The sequence below is a fragment of the Bombina bombina genome, chromosome 5 (genome assembly GCF_027579735.1).
Source record: "Bombina bombina isolate aBomBom1 chromosome 5, aBomBom1.pri, whole genome shotgun sequence".
Taxonomy (NCBI): domain Eukaryota; kingdom Metazoa; phylum Chordata; class Amphibia; order Anura; family Bombinatoridae; genus Bombina; species Bombina bombina.
This window is the reverse complement of record NC_069503.1, coordinates 438,119,842-438,147,625: the sequence shown is the minus strand read 5'-3', so window position 1 is coordinate 438,147,625 and position 27,784 is coordinate 438,119,842. Positions and strand designations below refer to the sequence as shown.

The following is a 27,784-nucleotide window of genomic DNA, read 5'->3' as shown; positions in this document are numbered from 1 at the left end:
TGGGTGTTAGTGTACTTTTTAACACTTTAGTTATGAGTTTTATGCTACAGCTTTATAGCGCAAAACCCATAACTACTGACTTTAGATGGGGAACGAATCTTGTCGGTATAGGCTGTATCGCTCATGTTTTGGCCTCCCAGGCAAAACTCGTAATACCGGCGCTATGGAAGTCCCATTGAAAAAGGACTTTTTGAAAGGTGCGGTAGTTACATTGCGTTACGGCCAAAAAAGTGTGCGGTACAGCTATACCTGCAAGACTCGTAATAGCAGCGGTAGTGAAAAAGCAGCGTTATGAGCCATAACGCAAAACTCATAATCTAGCCGATTGCTATTTAGGTGTCTCTCCTTTACATCCAGGATACAACTAAAATACCTAAATTCTTTGTGGAACCATCCAGTCCAGAGAGCTTTAGATGACCTGTCCCTTTATGTTTATCATAAATCAATGTGATAATTCTAACCTTGGAATAAATCAATTTCAGAGTGTCTTCTAGTACACGCAGTTAGTCTTGGAAAGGCACCACTTAGTAAACATGGGCTTTTGGGAAACCTGAAAATGAAAGAATGTTTATTCAGAAGTACCTTGCCCTTCAAAGCTCAGGCATAATTATGTTATGCATTTGTGCATGTTTATTCTATATTAAAACATGCTTGGGTATTTAAAATGATAATTTATGCATAACCAATTATCACCATAAGATATTCCTGTCTTTGAGCTCCTGCTGATTTTTCTTGATTAAAATGTTAAATAAAACAACATGCTCCATTAATATTTTTGGAAGTTTGAAACAATAAATTTCATGCCAGGTAAGTTTGGCTGCCAAGTTGAGACGCTACTTCCTGGTTACAAATAATTAAATATGAGTAAGGAAACAGATTCTCTGTAAATTAAATAGGCCTTTGGAGGAAATACCCTATACTATCAATAATATCTAAAAGAATGGTTTGATTGTCATATTGATTTAACTCCATCTTTAGAGTAGTTTCAGGTTCTGTCTATATAAATAAAATATACTATATGTTATGAAGAAATGGACCCAGTAAAAGAAGCTTTTTTTTTTTCTCAAATCATGGTTACCTTCCGCTCCCCGCCAGCCTCTTCTGATTCTGTTTTTTTTTTTTTTTAAATGCATCTAATTATAGTATGCCAGATCGTGCTATTTAACTAAATGTAGTGCGCTCTTGCCCTGGGTAAGCAGCCTACAGCTGCAGGAGCACACTACATTTAGTTAGATGCCGTGATCAGGCATGCAGTGATTATTTTCCACATGTACTATCCCTTTAAACATTTTATGAATTTAATGTTCTATTAAATACTGGAGTTTAGAAAAGCTAAATATCCATCTACTTTTTTAGGCCACAGGGCTGTGAAAGCTTATTACCTATTGCAAAATGTGCTAGCTTTTCTTTAGTCACATCTTCACCAGCAGAAACCAATGCAGATTTGTCTTTGTTTATAATTAAGAAAAGAACAAACTGAAGAGATGGTGTCGCTGGTATAAAAAGTAGAATCTTTATTGAGTATCACAGAAGGTTTTTTCCGATGTTTTTTAACCTTCTGTGATACTCAATAAAGATTCTACTGTTTATATCAGCGGGAGCATCTCTTCAGTTTGTTCTACATTGAATATTACCAGTCATTGGGCTCCGCTTTTTCTCTAAGTGATTACAAAGCACCGGGCGAAGAAAACCCTCACCCCTCCCATCCTTTCCTACGTCACAGCTGACGTCATCTCCTCATAGCCGAGTGCCGGAGGCCAGAATCCGGATATGGATTACGGTTCCCCCGGATGTCTCCATTACCTCTGATGGCTGACTCAGACTAAACCTCATAAGCTCTGGATGTTATATGCCATCATCGAACAGGATAAGTCTGGCATTTGGGTATTTGGGGTGAGTGTGTTTCCGTATATGACCCGGACACTGAAAAGGTGTGTTTTGATCAACATTAACATTTGAATTTCTTTGGGATAACCCTTTCTTCTGTTTATTATTATAATTTAAAAAAAAACACACAAAATATCAGCATGTATTTCAGTTTTTTGTGTTTATGAAAAAACTATTCTTCTGCCCTGAATAAAGCAATGTGATCTTGTGAGTCTTGCAGTCATGTCCCTCAGGGGCGTCGTCCTTATCAACCAATGAGTATTAGTAGAAAGTACAAGACTAATACTGCAGTATTGCTTTCAATTTAAAGGGACAGTAAACACTTTGTAATTACAATATTTCAACTCAATATACCACTCGGTTGCCTTATCTGGAGGAGCCAAATCAGGCTTCTTATTGCAGTAAACAAGTCTAGCCACTAGGAATGTGCATTCAGACTTTTTGTTAACAAATGAATGCAGAATATGGCCATTTCCAGCAGCATTCGCCTATATTCTAAGCCGGATTTCTAGCCACTGTCACTTTGTTAGCAAAATATCCATAGCTCTGCAGTTCAGTTGTCTTATCATCTCTGCTGAAGCCAGCTAGGGACAGATATGTAGCAGAATAGGGTCTGTGAATTTTGAGGTATGCACTTCCAATTCTTAGTAATTTGTTTTAAGATAGTTATATTGTAACTTTTAATTTAAAGTTAGGGGGGTGTTAGGTTTAGGGGTTAATAGTTTAATTTATTGTTTTACGATGTGGGGGACTGGTGGTTTTGGGGTTAATAGGTTCAGTTTATTAGTTGTGATGTTGGGGGCTGGCGGCTTCGGGGTTAATAATTTATTATAGTGTTGGTAATGTGGGGGGCCGGTGGTTTAGGGGTTAATAGGTTTAGTTTATTAGTTGCGATGTTGGGGGCTGGCGGCTTCAGGGTTAATTATTTATCATAGTGTTGGTGATGTGGGGGGCCAGCTGTTTAGGGGTTAATAGGTTTAAATAGTGTTGGCGATGTGGGTGGGCGGGGGATTAGGGGTTAATAGGTTTATTTAATAGTCGTGATGTGGGGGGCTGCAGTTTAGGGGTTAATAGGTTTATTTAGTGTCGGGGAGCAGCTGATTAGGGGTATTTAGACTAGGTGTTTATGTTAGGGTGCTAAATTTTAACGTAATTTTCTTTTCACCATAGACATCAATGGGGATTGCGTTACGGTGATCGCCATTCTGCCATCGTAGGTGTTAGTTTTTTTTCTAACACTTTCTCTTCATTGATGTCTATGGGGGAAAGCGTGCACAAGCACTAGAGTTAGGCCTTGGGTTTTGTGCGTTATGGAGCTTAGCGCATCATACCGCACAACAAGAGAAGGTTCTACAGTTACTCGTAATGGCAGCGCTATAGAAAGTGCGATAACGCTATTTTTTTTGCATTATTTACACACCCGTTATAGCGCACAACTTGTAATCTTGCTGTTATATTTCAATTACTTATAATTACTTTACAATCTCAACGCGTTTCAAGTCCCTTTTAAATACAAACAGGTTTTGCATAACTTTTTAACGGCAAAAAATATATATACACAACATGTTTACATGCAGCTCTTTCATATACATAATTGAAATGTTTTGTCTATGATGTTCCTTTAAAATTAGTGCCCATAAGATGAAAGACATCTGTATATCCCCAGGGTTTAATCATACTAAAGTATTGTGAGAGATCAGTGTCCTCCTGAACTGGATTATATATAATCAATACATTAATCTGCATATTTTATCTCATCAATATAAAAACAAAGCACACAGCATAAGATACTTATATTAAATTAATCCTTAATAATCCTTTGTCCTAGTTAAAGAATCTTGATATTTTTACACAATGTAATTTAGGAATAAATAATTAAATCTAGCCCATTTGTTAATTCATTTGCACCTTTAGGACTGAGTTATATAGTGCATACTATGTACCCCATCATACTGGTAATCTTTCTTTAAGGACCTTGAATCTGATCCCTGTTAATAATAGTTCAGCAGTACACAAACGTGTGAATTCACAAATGTGACACAGCGCTGAGCAGCTTCTCCTCGCTTGTCGGTTTTTCATAGTAAAGAAGGTGATATGACACACAGCCCATTTGTAAAGCATAGTCTGTTGCCTGAGAAAATGTTCTATAGAGGAGAGACACTTCTATAGCAGCCAAAGACTGCACAATATGTACGCTGTGAAGTTCTGCTGAGATTGTGATAAATTCAATCTTGCTAAAATGCTATCGGCAACCTGTAAAACGTAGATACTATGTATTGCCACACAATAATATATGCCTGTATATTCAAACCAGTCATTTCTTCAAGTTGGGAGCTGTCAAATAAAAGATAATTGAGTTGCCATTCAATTATATGATGGCAATACAAGAATGTCAGCCTCATTGAATATTGTGGCTGCAGCTGTGCCATTTGTGCATAACTCAGCCTATTTATATATTAGATGAAGACATTTAAAGGGACATAATACTCATATGCTAAATCACTTGAAACTGATGCAGTATAACTGTAAAAAGCTGACAGGAAAATATCACCTGAGCATCTCTATGTAAAAAAGGAAAATATTTTACCTCAGAATCTCCTCAGCTCAGCAGAGTAAGTTCTGTGTAAAAAGTTATACTCAACTGCTCCCAGCTGCAGGTAAAAAAAATAAAAAAAATGAAGAAATGAACAGCAGCCAATCAGCATCAGCAGTGCTGAGGTCATGAACTTTTACTGTGATCTCATGAGATTTGACTTACCGTAACTCTCATGAGATTTCATAGCAAGCTTCCTTTACCTGATTGGTGAAATAAGATGAGAGTGTACGATGCTCATCCCTTCAGATGTCCCAGGACAGACACACTAAAATGCTGCTTAGAAATCCTTTACAATGGGAGGTGGCTACTGAGGAACTTTTGAGGTAAAATATCTTTCTTTTTTACATAGAGATGTTCAGGAGATATTTTCTAGTCAGCTTTCCATAGCTTTAACCATAACCCTAGCTCTCACATTAATCCTAGCCCTTACCCTAGTCCTGACCCCAACTATAAACATAACCTTATCTCTAGCCATAACTCTAGCAATAAGCTTAATCCTAGTTTTTACCCTACTCATAAACTTAAACCCATGCTCAAGCCTTAACTCTAACACTGTACTTTTGCCTAGACCTAAGCCTTAGTAATAGCTTTAGCCCTAGCACTAACCTTAATCCTAGCACTCACCCTAGCCTCACAACTGACCCTTGCCCTTACCTTAGATAAAGATTATTGTTATTCTTGCAACAGGATGTCATGAGCACAGAAAGTTCATCTTATTTTAGAACTGTGCCCATACATAATGGGAACAATCACAAGTGGCAGAGGAAAAAGAGGAAAACTACAGTAATAGCTGGAAAATTAAACAATTATACATTGCAATGATCTTCACTGTGTTTTTTATACATTAGTTGGAAGGATTTAAGTATGTGTTTAATGCTCATTGAGTCTAATAATTTCAGTATTCAATGTAAGCTTTTCCTTTTTTTCAAACACCCTATGGGGGATATTAAATATATATTTTATATATATATATATATATATATATATATATATATATATATATATATATATATATATATATGCTAAGTATGTCAGCAATTAAGCACTTTATTTTAAATGATTTGCTTAAACTAATAAATGTTTATTAACAATGATAGCTTATTTGATTAGAAATATTTGCATTGTTTGGTATTCCAAGAACAACATCTTCAAACTCCTCTTGAGTATGTTTATCTTATTTTCTTTGCTGTGGCCAATTAGGGACAATTGAACTTGCACTGATCAAGCTGTCAATAACCTGGATTCAATAAAACTTGTTAGTGAAACTATCTTGAGGAAAATGTCATCACAGACATGAGTTGGGAGTTCAGTCCATTATAATCAATGGAAACCGCATCTATCTCACAACCGTTTATTTCATGACACACTGATAAGGATAATAAATAGAAAGAGGAGAAGAAACAATATGTGGCACACTAAATGCTATAAGAGGGTGATAAATTGTATCATATTGAGTATAGAAGGGGTTAACCGGATAAATTAAAACTTAACTTTTACTCAAGGTATATATAAAAAAGGTGAATACACAAACATTTAAGAACAACTAAAAAACATATACAGTGGACTGCTCCCTGAGTTTACGGCAATATACTATTAATCCTCAAACGGTTATCACAAGAGAAGAGGCGTGTCCGCCAATGTACTGGAGGGAGTTGCCAGGTAGGTCGCACAAATATGGACTATTAAATCTTCAGCCAAAGTGGCTAATGCCTATTTACCGTTTATTACCTCGATATCTGCTGCCAGAACTCCAACCTTATGCATTAAGTGTAAGCTCATGCTGAGATATCATGTGGATAGTGAGGCTATAAATTTCACAGCAAAAAAAAGGCAACATCTATTCACATTTAATATGCTGGCATGATATAGGGCTACCTGGTCATAGATAAGAGTACATAGGATAATTAACATAAAGGTGGCCTAGAGATAAAGCTATGGATTCAATAGCCACAGTGGCTGAATCCTATTACATTATAATACCGGTATGTTGCTGTATAGAATACCAGCTTGTAGAGCTAGGGCTATAGGATTATATTAGTGTGAGTAGCATCAAAAAGAACGATTATAAAATTCACACCCAAAGTGGCTGGAATAGTTTCTTAATTAATACCGTTATTGTAGATTTGCACAGGTAACCAACAGCTATTAGGCTGATTCCTATTACCTACCGTACTGTAGCTGTATAGAATACCAGTTTGTAAGGCTTGGGGGCCTATCTATCATGCTCTGAATGGAGCTTGATGCCCCATGTTTCTGGCGAGCTCTGAGCAGGCGGACAGACATTGCCGCAATTCAACCCGATCGAGTACAATCAGGTTGATTGACAGCTTCCTGAGTCTACAGGGGGCGGCGTCGCACCAGCAGCTCTTGTGAGCTGCTGGTGCAATGTTAAATGCAGAGAGCGTATTGCTCTCCGCATTTAGCGAGGTCTTGCGGACCTGATCCGCACTGTCGGATCAGGTCCGCAAGACCTTTGATAAATAGAGGCCTTGGGCTATAGGATTATGCTTGTATGGGTAGCATCAAGAGGAACAATTATAAGATTCACAGCTAAAGTGGCTGGAATGGTTTACCAATTAATACTATTTAAGTAGAGCTACACAAATAGCCAACAACTACCTAACAGCTACACAAGGCTCAAACTAAGAGTGGTTTAAACATTAAGAAAACCGGAAACACGTACAAATTACAGCGGTTATGAGTATCAAATTAGAGGACACCAGCAGGGAGCAGTGCGAATGCCTGACGTGCATTTCACGACTGCTTTTTCAAAGGCACCGACCGATTGCCCCTGATCTTTGTCCATTCATATGTAAGACAGCCAATCACGTTAGCAAAGCATAGAGCGTCATTGATTTAGGAAAGCCCCAAACGTAGAAGGAAGTATAGCGATTGGCTAATATGAGGGATGTTGGCACCAATCCAAAAGCTACAGTAAGGGCACACACTCTCGCACTTTGGACCAATCAGGATACACACTGGGGTAACAGTGTTGTTCGGAGCATGCCATATCTGTTTTACTGATTGGGCATATGTTAGAAAGTCAGTATAATTGTAAAGAAATCACACCAGAGAGTTCATCATAATTTATATAAGGTGTCAGTACCATTATGTAAAACATTTATGTTAGGTCCAATTGTAAGTATTAATATCTTATATGCATATAGTTCATCACTACCATTTGATTATGCATAAGTTATACATATTCAATAGATGTTGCCTTTCTGTGCTGTGAAATGTATAGCCTCATTATCCACATGATATCTCAGCATGAGCTTATACTTAATGCATAAGGTTGGAGTTCTGGCAGTACATATCAAGGTAATAAACGGTAAATAGGCATTAGTCACTTTGGCTGAAGATTTAAAAGTCCATATTTGTGCGACCTACCTGGGAACTCCCTCCAGTACATTGGCGGACACGCCTCTTCTCTTGTGATAACCGTTTGAGGATTAATAGTATTATGCTGTACACCTTGAGTAAAAGTTGAGTTTTAATTTATCCGGTTAACCCCTTCTATACTCAATATGATACAATGTATCACCCTCTTATAGCATTTAGTGTGCCATATAGTGTTTCTTTTCCTCTTTCTATTTATTAAACTTATATTTAGACACTAGGCACTGCCCTCCTGTATGTATATATTACTATAAGAGGGATCAGGGTAATTATTTGCTCACCCTTACCTCTCTGATTTAACCATCAGGGAACCTCCTTGTTCTAAACACTTATAAGGATACCAGCATAAAAAGAAAGTATAGCAAAACAAAATGCCAGTCATTTACACACAACTGTGTTAATTTACAAAAAATCAAATGTCACAATAAATAAAAAAATAAAATAAATAAACACAGTGCACTCCCACAAAAATGTAATACAGTCCCCCGTCCAGTATAGTGTAATTTACTCCTTTGAAGAAGAATACACGACAGGTGTATTACATTTCCCATTTGAAGAACAAACCCATTTTAAAAAATTAAAGAGGAAAAAAGCATAATACTGTTATATAAACAAAATGCCTCCCAAGCTTCAAAGGAATCTTATTCACACATCAATGAGCCTCAGCTGGCTTAGAGTATAGCGCTCAATAGGTGCACGTGTCACACCAATGGACTTTAGGATTCTGATTCAAGACAGATGTTCCAAATAAAAACAATTAAAATGTCACTCTGGGTTTAACATGCTATATATAGAGTAGCTAACATAATCAATAACCGGGAATACCATTTTTGAGTTATTGAGTCCATAGGACTGAAGAGATATATAATTAAATGTATATTACCAGTTTTAACCCTTAAGGAACATCACAAGCAACATATCACCTCACTTCTAATGTTTCCCCTGTACAACTAGTTGCCATTGCTTAACACAATTACAGTAAGCTTGTGAACTAGCAACATATTGAGGTCTAAGCATATATATATATAAATATAAACTGATACAAATACAGTTCTTATGAAGTATGGATGTTGTGCCTTTAACTCACAATAATGTCTCTTGAATCAATAAACTAATTATATCCGTAGGTTAAATCTTAGATTGCTTGTTGTGTACCTTCTTGCTCCAACACCATCTGCTATCCATATCTGTGTTGTTGCCAAAAAAGCAAGCTTGAGGGTCACTGGAATCTCTGTGAGTCCTTAATTAATTTTCATAATGTATGCTAAGGCTAAAACTCATGTAAGAAACTAATCATTTTCTAGGCTGATTCTGAGATTGACACAATGTCTTTAAAGTAAAATCAAGCAATGTTTCTGCCTCATTTCCTGTGTAAAGCATTGCAGCAAACTAAACTAGATATCTTCCATAAATGAGAATTTATTTCATGTAAGTTCTTAACTCCAGTTATGTTTTTCTGATGATAGTACTATGAGTTAGCCATAGAGAAGAAAAGGGAGCTCATTGTAAAATAGTGTTCAACCCCTTTACTATATTACCTAATTAGTTTCAATGGACCATAGATTATGGTTCCTCAACTCCAGTCCTCATGACCCATTAACATGCAAGATTTTTAAGATCTCCTTTGATGGGAAAGATCACCTTTGATGAGAACAGGTTAGTTAGTTAGTTACAATTGCCCCCATTTAATTAATCTCTGTGTGAACAAGGCTCTCATAGAGCAACATCAGCTGCCTGAATTTAAGACTGCTCATGCAATTGCGTGTGCAAACCTGCCCCATCATACGCAAGAGCAGGGTTTGTCAGTCATCCGGGATGAATAAGCCTGGGTTGTCTAATGACGGACGTTTACAATTTGAGGTTGCAAACACATTAAGCCACTGATTCTTAACATGAGCAAGCATGCACTGAAATTGGCCAGAATCTGCAATAAGGGGGCCAATAACTGCTCAGCTTATTATATTACCTGTGCTGTACTTGAAAATATGATTCATTAGTGGATCCTTTGGACTGGAGTTTGGAAGCCCAGCTATAGATGGCAGATATGTATTGGAGATAATAAAACTTGAAATATTTAACTGCTATTTAATAAGAAGAATATTTTTATTGTTGCTATAGTGGTCTTTTTTAAATAAAAGATTGAAGGTCTAATGAATATAAAATGAAAGGAAGACATTGCTTTATTTGTTCACTGTATTAATTACATATTCTGGCTCTGAATTGGAAATTAAAGGGACACTAAACGCTATTTTTTTTCTTTAATGATTCAGATAGAGCATGCAATTTTAAGCAACTTTCTAATTTACTCCTATTATAATTTTTTCTTTGTTCTCTTGCTATCTTTATTTAAAAAGCAGGAATCTGATGCATAGGAGCTGGCCCATTTTTGGTTGAGAACCGGGGTTAGGCTTGCTTATCGGTGGCTAAATGTCCAATAAGCAAGCGCTATCCATGGTGCTGAGCCTAAAATGGGCTCGCTGCTTCATAATTTTCAAATAAAGATAGCAAGAGAACAAAGAAAAATTGATAAAAGGAGTAAATAAGAAAGTTGCTTAACATTACATGCTCTATCTGAATCATGAAAGAAAAAATTTGGGTTCAGTGTCCCTTTAAGTTAGGCAATAGAAGGATTGAGAGTGAAATAGGGTGAATGTATATTGCATATTACATTATATGGCATTCCCCTCAATTATATCATAAGCATGTCACATGAACACATACCATGTCATGCCATAGGTAGGTTAGTACAGGGGCATATATGGGTGGTCCCTGGTTTCACTTTTATCCCAAAATATGACCATCTTATGCGGAGGTACTGAGAGCTCTGTAAACAGTCTGCGGAAAAATACAATCCCTGTAAAAATACCTTCAAAGACAACTCAGAGTTAGAGCCAAACAGAAATCATTTTAGGATCTTAGCTGGTCCCTGGGCCATGTGCTGTACCACATTAGTTTTGAACTTATTTACTGTCACATACTGATATGATTTCTATCACATGTATAGAAACTGACATGCTCTTGTATGAGCTATTTTGAAATAGTGTTCACATATTCTATCTGAACAGTAGGATGCAATTTTATAAGAAATATGAGGACGCATGGTGTATGATTATGAATCCAAAGATTGAAAAATCAATTCTGCTATACAGAAACTGCAATATTTCCATTGTCAGAAGAAATACAAAGTTGTATCTATCAATACAGGCTTTGTTTAGTAAACAAATAGCAGTGAAGTTGTCAAATAATGAGCATATCATGATTGTGTAGGTGTTACATCTAGTTAAAGGTCTAGCATCCTATTCCAAAAGACATATGGGTATGATTTTTTTTTATTTTTTATTTTAAATTTATTCCTATACTCCATGCATATGAGATACATTTGGGTGTCATACTGGAAAAGGAAAAAGTAGCAATACTGTGTACATGCCACTTTGGGCCCCACAGCTGTCTATTAAAGGTGTGTACTGCAATTACTTTAAATGATATCAGCTATTAAGAATTTAAAGTTAGAACGTCAATGTAGTTAGAAAAGCTGTTCTATACCAAGTAATTTATTTAAAACAGTATAATTACAATATTTTTTTTTATATAATTCTGTGCACCAAAATTATAAATAAAATTATAAATCAGTATTTATTTGTAAATATTGGTTTATTTGTAATTCTAGTGCTCAGAATCTTTTTTTGTTGGTAATTTAATTACAGAAAGGCTTGATGAATGTGCTCAGTATCAAGAATCTAACCTCTTATGAGAGTGTATGTGTACACATTTAATAATTAGACACCCCTTATGCAATAACATATTGGTGACTGACTCCTTAGCTGCCACAATTAAGCCTCCTCTGACAGGCAAGGGACTAGTATGCTCCTTTCTGCTTTGTCGATATCTGTCAATATCAAGGGTCTGCAGTGATTTGAAAATCTCTGTATCCCCGTGATACAGGGAACCAGAAACAATAAAAAAAAACATATTTTTGGCACAACTCCAAGTCCTCATATACAGTATACTGACAATAAAACTACATAGAAAAAAAAAACAGAAAGAGAGGTGTGCAGGGCTCTATGTATATGTATATATAGCCTCTACTAAATAAAAAAGTTGATGTAGGTGTATCACATTTTTAACTTTCATTTGTATCTCATTAGTAATCTAACTGTTTATGAACTGCTATCAATACATACTGTCATATATATGCTTTGCAGTGCATAGCTAGCAAATATACATAAAGATATTAAAATTGAGAAAACAATTTAAATTGACAGTTTGGTTAATATGTATAACTTTTAGAAATTATAACACTTAGTAATAAATTAATAAAATTCCTGAACCCATATGTATTTTGTCATGACTAATCTCTATTTATTCTGTAGAGTTCTTAGCAAAGATTACATTTTGATAACCGTGTTGTAAAGGGATTTGCTTAAAGCAGCCATGTTTAATTACATAAGCAATTGTATGCAACAGGTGGTTTGCATTGCAAGCAAGAACACATTTAAACAATGTAAGGTACCATTATAACTATATTTGGGTATCACAATATACAAGTAAGAATCTTTTAACCACACATAAAATTGTACATTTTGTGGAGAGTAGAGATTGAGTTTATGACTATTATATCAGCCAGACAAAGGGTTAACTGTGGGTTTGGACTTACCTCAAACCATTGCCCATGTGACTGCATTTTCAGGATAACACAAGGGTCTGGCTTGGACAGTGCATCTCTGTCTGATATTCCTTTGCATGAAACCCTTAGTTCAACCTTTGCAAGGCATGGGCTGTTGAAAATCCCAAGGGTGTTGGCTGCTGATTCATAAATGTTGCTCATTTTATTCATAATGTTTAGTTCTGGGGGGAGAAAAATAAACAAAGTTACAAAGTAAGTTACCACTCACTTACAATTAAAGGTACACTATGCATTTGAACGAGCAAAAATAAAAATGTTAAAAACATTGTTTTCATGAGACAGGTTCAATTAAAGCAGTTTATTTTGCAACTTGGACTAACCAGGGAATGCAAACTTATCTCTAGGTATAGATTACTCACTGGCTGGTAAATACAACCCCCAGAGCTATGCTGGTAAACAAAAATGTAGAGATCTAACCAACTACATTATATTAAAAACTGAACAAGTCAAATTAAAAAGAATGAACACATTCAGTTAAGAATGAAAAACATCTAGTTTGATCTTTATTTTATTTTTTATTTGCTTATGGGACAAATGACCTAATTTTAGATGTTCTATATACAATTTTAAGAGGCTTCAAATAAACAATGTTTACATATTGTGACCCCTAAACCTACATATACACAGAAACACTCCTGAAAATTCCTGAAAATTTCTACTGAGAGTCTTGATGGTCAGAGGGTTGAATCAAGATTTTTCATGGGTGTTAGGTGTGCTGAGTACATACATAGGTGTGGATATGAGGGTTTTAAGTTGTCCCTAGCTTTACTTAAAGTACGGTGCCGTTATATCCCTTCCACATATGTAGTCCTTCTTAGAAAAAAGCTATTTTCTTATCAGCTTAAAGGGGCACTAAACCCATTTTTTTATTCAGATAGATCATGCAATTTTAAGCAACTTTCTAATTTACTTCTATTATCAATTTTTCTTTGTTCTCTTGCTATCTTTATTTGAAAAGAAAGCATCTACGCTAAGGAGCCAGCACAACCCAGGTTGTTCACCAAAAATGGTCCGGCATCTAAACTTACATTCTTGCTTTTAAAATAAAGATTCCAAGAGAATGAAGAAAATTTGATAATAGGAATAAATTAGAAAGTTGCTTAAAATTGCATGCTCTATCTGAATCATGAAAGAAAAAAATGTGGTTTCAGTGTCCCTTTAATACATACAAGCTGTATAGTACCTCCACCAGTGGTTGTGTAACAATGTAATTCTTTATCACTTCAGAATTAGTAAAACCAAACTTTTTGACCTCATCATGAGTTCCGGTCATCCCTACACTCTCTTCTAAAACTGACAAATTGTGAATTTTAGTGATTTGAAATAAAAGTTTGGTTTTACTATTTCTGAAGTGCTGAAGAATTATATTGTTTATTTATAATAAAGTGGATTGATCTATGTAGTGACCGAGTTTTGGATATTGTTTTCTTTGTGAAATCAGGACATTAAATAGAAAGGAATCTGTCAGAAGTACCAAAAGCCCATAGTGCACAAACCAGACCTGCTGGGAGTTCTGTACAGACTCAGAATATAATTTACATCTATTCAGAAAATACATTGCTGAACCAGCTGTAAAGAAGAGGAGCTCTCTTATTTAGTGTTGTTAATATGGAATATGGAGACTGAGTTGGAGCAGTTGTAGGTATGAAGAAGTGTCAAGCCATAAAAAAGTACCAAACTGTAGCATTGTGACATCCAGCTTACAATTACACAAGGCTGCTTTGATCTGTAAATATATTTCAACAAAGGTAAAATACAATTTTGATCTGGTTACTAAATTTCGATATCCAACCATTTTTACATATATACTTTGGCCAGGTTACAAGTGGAGCGGTATTTAATGCTCCCGCTCGCACACAACTGTTTGTGATATTCCCCCATAGAAGTCAATGGAGCAAAAAAAAAAAAAAAATGAAAAAAAATAACACCCTATTTGCATGCAAACCCGATCACATATTCTCAAGTGTCCTAACCCGACATGAAAATATGAATATTTCACATTCTTACATAACAGAATATGTTCTATTTATTCATAAATACATAGTTCTACATATATCTGATGGTATTTTGGTACAATATATATCTATATATTCCTATATACAGTATGTGTGTGTATATATATATATATATATATATATATATATATATATATATATATATATATATATACATGATTATGTATAGGTATAGTTAAATACAGATATATATAGGCAAATCTATTTAAAATACATAGAACATATTCTGCTATGTGCAGAACATTGGAATGTGAAATATTTACAGTAAAAACACAGCATAAGACTTTATTAAATATGAATATTGCATAAATATGATTTTACATGTTTTTATCTACTTGACTGCAAAGGGCTCCAATGCACTTATAGATAGTTCTATTATATGTATACATATGTATTTCTGTATTTATATATGTATATATGTCTGTAAATACATATATACACATATAAATACATTAATACAAATGTACAAACATATAAACATATATACACATACATACTCTCAGTATTCAGCATTGCACCAGCAACTCTTGTGAGCTGCTGGTGCAAAGCCACCCCTTCAGACTCGCGGTTAATCATACTCGATCAGGTTGAATTGTGGAGATCACTGTCCTGTGATGTGCAGTAATAGGAGGCAGGGGAGGCAGTGCCTCCCCTGTCCAATCAGGGCAAAAAAAAGGTTTCAAGTAATATTTATTAAAAATAAAAAAAGTTTTTTTTCTAATTTTATTTTGGCCACGCCCACCCCCGCACCAAGGGTACCTCCCCACCCCCCGATGGTGATTTTAACTACAATAACACATAATTTTGATTGTATTTTATTGCGCTTGCGCAGCAGCCAAATTCTGCATATCATCCATTGTTGCGCAATTAGGAGGCAGTGAGCCGGTCCGCTGCCTTCCATTAAATGCGCAACAATGGATCTAACATGCAATCCTCTGCTCACTTAGAGCTGCACCACCCACTGGTGACTCGCCGGGCCCTCAGTAGCTCCAATTGGAGGCAGGTTCTTAAAACCGCCTCCATGATGAGCTAGATCACTCAGCCAATCAGCATTCAGCACTGTGGAAGGCGTGCCTGCTGATTGACAGAGTGACCGGGCTTCAGTTCAGGCGGGAAGGAAGTCTGGTAGACAGGAGGGAGCCAGGAGGGAGCTGCTACTGCTGCAAGTTAGTAAGTTACTGCGTGCCCGACTGCCCGTATTGCATTTGGCTTTGGCAAAGTGCAGTGACAGTCTCAGTCAGCTGCGCAGCGTTTGTGGCTTAGTGTGGAGGTCGGAGGTCCTGGAGTAGAGGAGGACTCAGGACTGTGGGAATTTCTTACCAAGGCAGCAGGCCAGGACAGTTATGTGATCGGGTCATTGTCATGACATGGGGTAAGTCAGTGGAATCTGTGAACTTCACTATCCTACAGCACTCTAGTCTACACTGTGTTTATCCAGATGAAGATCATGATGCTATTGATTATTCTAATGCTGCTGCAGAAACTGAATTTATATGTGCATGATATCAATTCAGTTTCTGCAGCAGCATTAGAATAATCAATAGTGTCATGATCTTCATCTGGATAAACACACTGTAGAGGCAGCTGCATTTGTATAGGTTTTTTTTTTTAGTTAGGAGCAATGTTTTGGGCCAGGGCACAGAGAGAGCTGCACGGTCTGAAATCCCCTCCCCCTTCTTTCTGCCTGAGAGTCGTGTTGACTCTGAGTGTGTCACAGCAGAATGGCAAGGATTTAAACACAGACAAAGATCAGAGGTAAGAGGAACCAGAGGTTATCTGTTTATGATGATTTTAGTAAAGTCTGTGTTTAAATCGTTCTGCTGTGAGACCCTCAGCACGGATGACATCTGCTTCTCTTATGTGCTGGCCCTCTCTGCAGCTTACACAATTGCTTGGTTTATTTATGCAATTTGATCCTACAGGTTATGAGCAAATTTAAATGAAAGGCAATATTTGTTTGTAAAATGTACAGCTTCCTAATCATACTCATTGATGTTAAGGTACACATGAACACCTTCCACAAATACACACACACACACACGCACATAGATATATATAGATATATATAGATATATTATATATATATATATATTTATACATATATATATATATATATATATATATATATATATATATATATATATATATATATATATATATATATATATATATATATATAATTGAAAGTAGCAGGTGTTCCAGCACTCCAACTTTGGTCAGTAGTTCAGAACCTGGGTGCCTTCATCAAAACAAGTAAAAACTGTTGAATAAAAGAAAAAACAACCAATATTTGCAACCACAATATGAAAATACATGCACCCATCACCAAATATTAATGCTAAAGTTAAAATAAGGACAACCCAGGCATCAAAAACAAGGATATCAAGCATAACCAATTAATCATAACCACAACATGTCAATGGATAGTACACATATTGACCAGGCCACCCCTCAGCTTAGATAGGTGCAGTTATAGGAGAGCCAATCCCCTTACTAGTAGGGATACCATTAAATCAATACTCATAGAGACCAAATGCCCCTATCAAGTATTCAACTCCGCATGGTTACATAAATTATTTGGAAAGCTTACCTTATTGACTTTTGAAAAAATGAAAACATGTCAACCAAAGTGTATGACCATACACTCAAACTGAAACAACAATCATACCAAGCGGCAAAACTATAGCCACTGGCACGCTCAGATATGTCCAAAAAATAGCTATGATTCATAATTAAGGGAGCTTATACCACATAGCCTAATTTATGCAAGGCAGCCACCTATATACAAAGTGTCAAATATCTGTCTTCTCCTCTAGTAATGTACATACTATTCTTACTAGGTAGGATGTGCTCAGCCATCATAGCAACATCATATAACCTTAGAACTCACTCCATATGCTCAAAACATAGACCAGTGGAGTGTGCAAATGTGCCTTACTTAATATGATAATTCAGTGTAGAAGTTATATAGATAACGCTACATGGTACCAGATATTGGCCAACCAAACAAATAGCAAACCTTACTAACCTAAACACGCTCAAAGCAGAAACTAAACACTAGTCATGAGGGTCGCAAGTTTAATAAACAACTCACTATCATAAAATAGAGTCCAGATAACTAAATAGCAACGGAAATGCTATTGGCAATTCATCACTAGCAAAGGAAGCCCATCATGGTGTATAGTAAAAGATGTAAAGCGCCTAAAGAGTTAAACTATATATAAGTATGGGAAAAAACCACAGTACTAACACATAATCCTGCACATTACCAAGAACAAGACACGGAACTTCCGCACTATCTAGCAATGAACCTATATACAAAATGGTTGGCAGTAATGATACAACACCCGTGAACTGCACTGTTGAAATTAAGAGAGAGAGTACACGCTGTCGCGACTATGCGCTTCAAAGCCATATACTTTATTCATGCTAACAACTTTATTCATGCTAACAACAACATGCTCAAAACATTTTGAATAGTTCATATCAATATCACATGTGCCAACCCGCAACATAATAGCAAAATGTACATCAGCTAAAACAATTGGTCCATGCGCAGAAGAAATATCCTAGAGTAAGAAGACTTGTTAAAATAAATTCTAACAGAAACCAAAATAATCTATATTAGCCAGCTAAACCACACAGGACAAATCATAGCGACACCTACCTCAAATCGGCTGAAAGCCGTGCTCACCAAGACCGGGAAACTCTTATGGTACACGCCATACCCGTGAGCTTTATATACCTACACCCCTGACCAATGATTGGTTAATCATGGGGGCGTGTCAGGACTCCTGCAAAGCACAGCTGTAGCTAATTATCATCGCAACTCACTGTCAATACCTGAACGCCCGCGTAGAACCCAGCAGTTGGAACCGTGTCCTCATGTGTATCACCTCTGGAGATCAAAAGCTCCGCTATTGGACTGTGTAATGTGCAGTCAAAATTAGATAGATAGTACGTGGGCAAATCAGGGCTTAACTCCCATCAGATGGATGGTCTAAACTAAATAAATAACAATATCCATGGGAACACATAAGTTTAGGAATTTTTAACTACCCTACTTTACTGAACAAATGTTAAAAAATACATAAACACACTCAACATCAAAACAAGGAATGACAGGGCCCATCATGTCCCAAAGCGTCCCTGAAGGCAATACCAGATCACAGATACCCAGTCTCATTGAGATGTAACATGGTAAGCACAATGTGACAATCCCCACACGCATCAAACAGATCATGAAAGACCAATAGGGGAACATACACTGTAGTTCACCATACCATTATGCGTTAATGGAACAGGATCAACTAAAATCCAGAGGTCAAATACCACCAACAGAAAAAAACCCCACAGAAAGAAAACCCCACAGGTGCTATCACCAAGGAGGGAGGTGGACATGGTAGCACGATTATAGGTGGCCTGTAGGGGAAGGAAGTTATATAGAATGAATGTGGAAAACACAAATGTTAGAACACAGCAGCTCTTGTGAGCTGCTGGTGCAATGTTAAATGCGGAGAGCGTATTGCTCTCCGCATTTAGCGAGGTCTTGCAGACCTGATCCGCACTGTCGGATCAGGTCCGCAAGACCTTTAATAAATAGGGGCCGAGGTCTTACCAGGGATTTATATAGTGATAGAATTATGCTTTCCTGCCTTGCATCAATGCCTCTTTAAATACATGTTAGTATCTTCTTAGCCTTAGAAGCCACTGCCCTGCATTGTGCACCCATCTTTATCTTTTTATTTATTTTTATTCCCAAATACCTTTCCTCCTCCGTTTGCTAAGTCTAGTTCTATTTAAATAATAGGTTGCTGCTTATTTTTACTTCAAAAATGTAGAACCTTGCATTTTCCAGCCTTAAATCTCATTTTCCATTTACTGCCAATTATTCTAATATTTGTAGATCCCCTTATAAAGCAATTTCATCCTGCACTGACATAATGACCATACACAACTTTGTATCATCTTCAAAAAAGAGATGTTGCTATTTAATCCTTGCTCCAAGTCATTAATAAAAATATAAAAAAGTACAGGACCCAGTACTGATCCCTGGGGGACTCCACTAATTACCTTTGTCAAATCTGAGTATGCTCTGTTTACTACTACCCGTTGCTCCCTGTCTTTTACCTAGTTATTTATCCATGAGCTAACATTTTCAGCTATTCCCAGTCCCTTAATTTTGTACATTAATCTCTCATGTGGCAACGTCTTCGCAAAATCCAATTATATCAACTGATTCCCCTTTATCTATATTTTACTTACTTCCTCATAGAATCTAATTAGATTAATTTGACATGATCTATTTCTCATAAAACCATGTTGATTTGAACTCATAATCTTGTTAACACAAATATACTCATCAATATAATCCCTTATAATTCCTTAAATTAATGTCAGACTAACTGGTCTATAGCTTCCTGTATCAACTTCCCTTTTTAAAAAGGGGCACCACATCAGCTTTAAGCCAGTCCTGGGGTACTATGCCTGAGGATAATAAGCCTTAAAAAATTAAGAGTAGAGGTTTGGCTATAACAGTGCTACGTTCCCGTAAAACCCTTGAGTGTATTCCATCTGGGCCTGGAGTTTTATTTACCTTAATATTATACATTTTTTTCCTGATATCTAGAGATAACCCAGTTAATGGTATTAGCTTGTATGTTCTACTGGTTCCTCTCTTGTGTATACTGAAAAAAATTACTGGTTTAGTACCTCAGCCTTCTCCCTGTCACTTTCTATCATGCAGCCATTAACACATTAATGTACCTATATTGTCCTTCTTAGATTTGTTGCCATTTTTGTACTAAAAAAAACTTTTAGGGCTTGACTTAGAATCCTTTGCAATTAATCTTTAATTTTCAGTTTTGGCTAATTTGATTGCTTTTTTACATGCTTTGTTACATTTCCTATATATTTGGAATGCTGAGTCTATACTATTTTAAATTCCCCACATTTTTCCCTAATTTCTCTTAACACATTTTTATTTAGCCCCATTGACTTGGATTTATTTATTTTACTTTTATAACCACGTGGTATGTGTTGATATATATATTTATTTAACAACATTTTAAATGCTATCAATTGATCCTCTATATTTTTAATAGAGAACACTTTGTCCCAATTTATGTTATTTAAAGGGACAGTATACACCAAGCTTGAACACCCAGTGAAAGGGGCTGGGTGCTAATGCTCTTCCCCCCCCGCCTTCCCTGCATATGAAAATACAGATAACATAAACGTGAGCCAGCAGTGGTCTGTAAATGCATTCATACATGTTACACTTTGGGGCTTGGTTAAGAGTCTGAAAACCAGTGCAAAAGCAAAACTTTACATTGTTACAAAAAACTTCCAGATGGGCTATATAAATGGATCATCTAGAAAACATTTATGCAAAGAAAAATCTAGTGTAAAATGTCCCTTTAATGATTTCCTTTAAAGGAATAGTGAACACCAAAAATGTTATCGCTTAAAAATATAGATAAACCAACGGAACATAAGGGGTGAAAAATACCGCTGTAAGGCCCAGACAATAGAGGCTTGTTAGCAGTGACAAATCCTCATAAGATATAGTGTAAAAACGTGTATAAGTAGAACACAAGTACTGACTCATATACATAAAGTCCCAAGTCTTCAAAGGTACAGTAAAATGTAACATTTATTCCATTTCAGCTTTTATAAAGCCTCGGCGAAACACGTCAGGTGACGTAAGAGTAGGGTCAGAGGTATTTCTCTCTTTTATTGACAGTACTGCATACTCCAGGTCTGTAACTGAATTCATTAAATTGTATCTGTACACAGAATAAATATTCAGTTTTACTGTACCTTTGAAGACTTGGGACTTTATGTATATGAGTCAGTACTTGTGTTCTACTTATACACGTTTTTACACTATGGGGCCCATTTATCAAGCTCCGAACGGAGCTTGAAGGGCCGTGTTTCTGGCGAGTCTTCAGACTCACCAGAAACACCAGTTATGAAGCAGCGGTCTAAAGACCGCTACTTCATAACCCTGTCCGCCTGCTCTGATGAGGCGGACAGGAATCGCCGGAAATCAACCCGATCGAGTACAATCGGGTTGATTGACACCTCCCTGCTGGCGGACGATTGGCCGCGAGTCAGCAGGGGGCGGCGTTGCACCAGCAGCTCTTGTGAGCTGCTGGTGCAATGTTAAATTCAGCGAGGTCTTGCGAACCTGATCCGCACTGTCGGATCAGGTCTGCAAGACCTTTGATAAATAGGCCCCTATATCTTACAAGGATTTGTCACTGCTAACAAGCCTCTATCGTCTGGGCCCTACAGCAGTATTTTTCACTTCTTATGTTCCGTTGGTTTATAAAAAATTCTTGCTTGCTTGAGATTTCTTTAACCCCTTAACGACCGAGGACGTGCAGGGTACGTCCTCTTAAAAAAGTCACTTAACGACCAAGAACGTACCCTGCACGTCCTCGGTTTGGAAAGCAGCTGCAATCCTGCGAGACATCCTGCAATAACAATTTTTGCCCCTCCGGTGCAGAGAGAGCCACTCTGTGGCCCTCTCTGCACCGGACATCGATGGCCGCATTCGTTGGTGGGTGGGAGCGTAAATGGGAGGTGGGTGGGCGGCCATCGATGGCTTCTTAGTCAGAAAGGGGGGCGGGATTGGGGGCGGGATCGCCGGGGGCGCGCACTGGTGCGCGCGCGTGCACAGGGGGCGGCGGGAGGGCGCGTGCACGGGGAGGGAGCGGGTGGGAACCGCTTACACTACAGAAACTATTTTGATATTATTGTAAAAAATAATAAAAAAAAAAACTAATGGAAATCCTCTAAGGGATCTGGGAGGGGGTGGGGGATTGATCTGGGGGGGGGAGAGCTACACTACAGAAAAAACTAAAATAAATTGTAAAAAAACATTTTTATATGCAAACTGGGTACTGGCAGACAGCTGCCAGTACCCAAGATGGCCCCCAATAAGGCAGTGGGGGGGGGGAGTAGAGAGCTGTTTTGGGGGGGATCAGAGAGGTTGGGGGCTAAGGGGGGATCCTACACAGCAGCATATGTAAATATGCTTTAAAAAAAAAGTAAAAAAAAAAACCTTTTATTTTAGTACTGGCAGACTTTCTGCCAGTACTTAAGATGGCGGGGACAATTGTGGGGTGGGGGAGGGAAGAGAGCTCTATGGGAGGGATCAGGGGGTCTGATGTGTCAGGTGGGAAGCTGATCTCTACACTAAAGCTAAAATTAACCCTGCAAGCTCCCTACAAGCTACCTAATTAACCCCTTCACTGCTGGGCATAATTCACGTTTTGTGCGCAGTGGCATTTAGCGGCCTTTTAATTACCAAAAAGCAACACCAAAGCCATATATGTCTGCTATTTCTGAACAAAGGGGATCCCAGAGAATCATTTACAACCATTTGTACCATAATTGCACAAGTTGTTTCTAAATAATTTCAGTGAGAAACCTAAAGTTTGTGAAAAAGTTGACTATTTTTTTTAATTTAATCGTATTTGGCGGTGAAATGGTGGCCTGAAATATACCAAAATGGGCCTAGATCAATACTTGGGGTTGATTACTACACTACACTAAAGCTAAAATTAACCCTACAAGCTCCCTACAAGTTCCCTAATTAACCCCTACACTGCTGAGCATAATACACTTGTGGTGTGCAGCAGCATTTAGCGGACTTCTAATTACTTAAAAACAACGCCAAAGCGATATATGTCTGCTATTTCTGAACAAAGGGGATCCCAGAGAAGCATTTACAACCATTTGTGCCATAATTGCACAAAATGTTTGTTAATGATTTCAGTGAGAAACCTAAAATTTGGAAAAATTTTACTTTTTTTTTTTATTTGATCGCATTTGGCGGTGAAATGGTGGCATGAAATATACCAAAATGGACCTAGATCAATACTTTGGGATGTCTTCTAAAAAAATATATATATACATGTCAAGGGATATTCAGGGATTCCTGAAAGATATCAGTGTTCCAATGTAACTAGCGCTAATTTTGAAAAAAAGTGGTTTGGAAATAGCAAAGTGCTACTTATATTTATGGCCCTATAACTTGCAAAAAAAGCAAAGAACATGTAAACATTGGGTATTTATAAACTCTGGACAAAATTTAGAAACTATTTAGCATGGGTGTTTTTTGGTGGTTGTAGATGTGTAACAGATTTTGGGGGTCAAAGTTAGAAAAAGTGTGTTTTTTTCCATTTTTTCCTCATATTTTATAATTTTTTTTATAGTAAATTATAAGATATGATGAAAATAATGGTATCTTTAGAAAGTCCATTTAATGGCGAAATAAATGGTATATAATATGTGTGGGTACAGTAAATGAGTAAGAGGGAAATTAGAGCTAAACACAAAGACCGCAAAAATGTAAAAATAGCCTTGGTCCCAAACGGACAGAAAATGGAAAAGTGCTGTGGTCATTAAGGGGTTAAATTGTGCTTAAGAGGTTAAGCACAGTTAAAATATCGCTTATCAGTAAGCACATACAGCTAGCGTTCTGTTTGGACATTAAAATATAGACACTGCGTTTATTACCCATTCCCCAGTTTTGCATAACCAACACTGTTATAGAAATATACTTTTTACCTCTGTAATTACCTTGTATTTAAAGGGACACTGAACCCAAATTTTTTCTTTCGTGATTCAGATAGAGCATGCAATTTTAAGCAACTTTCTAATTTACTCCTATTATCAAATGTTCTTCATTCTCTTTCTATCTTTATTTAAAAAAATGGGCCGGCATCTAAACTTACATTATTGCATTTCAAATAAAGATACCAAGTGAATGAAGAAAATTTGATAATAGGAGTAAATTAGAAAGTTGCTTAAAATTCCATGCTCTTCAGTGTCCCTTTAAGCTTCTATAGACTGCCTGCTTGTCTCAGTTCTTTTGACAGACTTGCATTTCACAATTAGTACTGACTCTTAAAGGGACATTCCAGCCAAAATTGGAATAAACGTGGATACATTTCAGATTTGGATAGAAGCATTTTTGTAATATACAGTATATGTATTAGCAAAAATGCTTATAATAAAAGCTATAGCTGTTTTAAATGTATATCTAAGTATGCAGCGTGCACCAGCATTTTAAATACAGCACTTGCTCATAGAGCCTAAGGTGCTTTTACCATCTGGTAATGACTCCATTTGTTAATAGCTGACATGATACAAGCCCCACTGGTGCTCTGAGCAGCTGCATCAATTAAAATGCTGGTGCACTGAGAATATCTAGCTGTGCATCACATGCACGTGCATAGAAAAATGTTAACACTAAAACAGTAAAAACTTTTAATGGAAGCATTTTTGAAAATACAAGTATATACAAGTTTCTATTTAAAGATGTAATTCATCTATGTGCATTTAAATTTTCACCGGAATGTACCTTTAAATATCGCTACGTGCATGAGCCCAATGTTATTTATTTGAAACACATGAACTAACACCTTCTAGCTGTGAAAAAACTGTCAAATGAATAAAGATAAGAGGCAGTCTTCAAGGGCCTTGAAATTAGCATATGAGCCTACCTTGGTTAACTTTCAACCAAGAATACCAAGAGAACAAACCAAATTTGATAATAAAAGTAAATTAGAAAGTTGTTTAAAATGACATACCATATCTGAATCATGAACGTTTAATTTGGTCTTTACTATCCCTTTAATCATTTAATTTTGCTTTTTTTTAAAATTAAAAGTCTTAGTTGAACCCTTATAACACCGCTTATGGAAAGTGATTTCAAATGTGATCATGTTATGATTACTGTTACCCAAATGCTCTTTGACTTCTATGTTTTATATCATGGGGCTGATTTATCACAGCCCAAATGCCTTGCCGGAAACAGAAGTTAAGAAGCAGCGGTCTTAAAGGGACCTATAACACCTTCTAAAAATTATTTGAACTAACTTATACTTACTAATAATAACAAACTCAGCATTAACCCCTATCCTTGATGCTCAGTTTACCCCGAACAGTTCAAGCAGAGCATCTTCTATCAGACTGCTGATCCGGTGCTATGTATGCTGCCATGTTGTAATGCACGTTGCTCACGGGAACAGCAGTCAGGTGATGTGCATGGCAGATGATTATCAGAATGCTCCCTCACTGTGGTGCTAATCGAGTGCTGTATAAACATCATATGTGCCTCATATTTATATAAATAAACATTCAGTTTGTCCATAGGAGGAGGAAGGAGGGGGAGAGGCATGCTCCGTGTGAAGAAGGCAGGCAGCTGAAAAACTTACATTTTAATTACTACAAGATTGATGCACTTAGTGCAATAGCAAGCTACACCGGGAGGAGTGGGGAAGAGGAAGGAGGGGCATGCTCCGTGGGGAGAAGGCAGGCAGCTGAATAACGCTGTATTTACATTTTACTTCAAAAAAACAATAAGCCATTTTACGGACTAGACATTAAAAAGATGCTTACACAGTGCATAAATCTTCTAGTAAATGTAAATACAGCGTTATTCAGCTGCCTGCCTTCTCCCCACGGAGCATGCCCCTCCTTCCTCTTCCCCACTCCTCCCGGTGTAGCTTGCTATTGCACTAAGTGCATCAATCTTGTAGTAATTAAAATGTAAGTTTTTCAGCTGCCTGCCTTCTTCACACGGAGCATGCCTCTCCCCCTCCTTCCTACTCCTATGGACAAACTGAATGTTTATTTATATAAATATGAGGCACATATGATGTTTATACAGCACTCGATTAGCACCACAGTGAGGGAACATTCTGATAATCCTCTTAACTTTATTTATACAATTATCTGCCATGCACATCACCGGACTGCTGTGCCTGTGAGCAACGTGCGTTACAACATGGCAGCATACATAGCAGCATTGAGCTCAGTATCACCATTCTGTTTGACAACACTCTTCTTGAATATACTGGGGGTAAGCTGCACAGACTGCCTAAAAATCCTTTTTTTACTAGATTTGGAGTACATTCATGAATTAAAAGCAGAAGTTAGTTTGCAGAATTTGCAGCAGGTGTTTAGTATCCCTTTAAGACCGCTGCTCCATAACTCGTACGCCTCCTCTGAAGCAGTGGACATCAATCCGCCCAATCTTATACGATCGGGTTGATTGACACCCCCTGCTAGCGGCCGATTGGCCGCGAATCTGCAGGGAGCGGCATTGCACAAGCAGTTCACCAGAACTGCTTGTGCAATGTTAAATTCTGACAGCGTATGCTGTCGGCATACAGCGATGTCTATCAGAAATGATCCGCTGAACGGATCATGTCGGACAGACACTTTATTAGGGGCTTATTTATCAAGCTTCGTATGGAGCTTGATGCCCCTTGGAGCCTGAAGGCTCGCCGGAAACAGAAGTTATGAAGCAGTGGTCTAAAGACCGCTGCTCCATAACTTGTCCGCCTATTCTGAGGCGGCGGACAGAAATCAACCCGATCAAATACGATCGGGTTAATTGACACACACTGCTAGCGGCCGATTGGCTGTGAATCTGCAGGGGGTGGCATTGCACCAGCAGTTCACCAGAACTGTTTGTGCAATGATAAATGCCGACAGTGTATGCTGTCGGCATTTATCGATGTCTGGCGGACATCATTCGCTACAGCAGATCATGTCCGCCAGACACTTGATAAATTGGCCCCCATATCTGTATCATTTGAAAGCACTAAATCCAATATAGCTTTATTCCTAGTTGGCTCCTCTATTAATTGTGTTATCACTGAGAACATTTAAAAATCTATCTCCCTTAGCTGTATTACAAGTTTCATTGGCTCAGTTTATGTTGGGGAACTCTCCCATAATTACAGCACTGGTATTATTAGCAGCCTTTCCTATTTGCATTAGTAGTTGAATTTCCTCTATGTCACTAATGTTGGGGGCATGTAGTATGTTCCTAGTTATATTTTTTTAGGATTTTCCCCCCCCATTCTTTATTTCAACCAACAGGGTCTCTACATTATCACCTGTATCATCATAAATATCTTTCCTTATTTTAGGGTTAAGGTCAGGTTTAATATACAGTAAATGCAAACTTTGTATTACTCCGTCCATCCTAAATAAAGTATAACCCTCTAGGTTAACTGCCCATTCATGTGAATCATCCCACCATTTATCAGTTATACTGATAATTTCATAGTCCTCTTCTGCAACTAAGATCTCCAGCTCCCACATTTGACCCATCATGCTTCTTGCATTTGCTGTCATACATTTAATTTTCATGTGCTTTCTGCAGCTACTTTG

The 27,784-nt window shown here is 37.3% G+C and overlaps 1 protein-coding gene across 1 annotated transcript in view; it reads right to left on the bottom strand.

Annotated features, from left to right (window-relative positions):
* Positions 1-27,784, bottom strand: part of CPNE4 (copine 4) — a 943,422-nt gene that overhangs the window by 714,122 nt on the left and 201,516 nt on the right. Inside the window, exon 2 of the mRNA XM_053714296.1 lies at positions 12,537-12,727. Coding sequence (XP_053570271.1) covers positions 12,537-12,716 — 180 coding nt within the window. The 5' untranslated portion in view covers positions 12,717-12,727. The remainder of the gene's footprint in view (positions 1-12,536; positions 12,728-27,784) is intronic.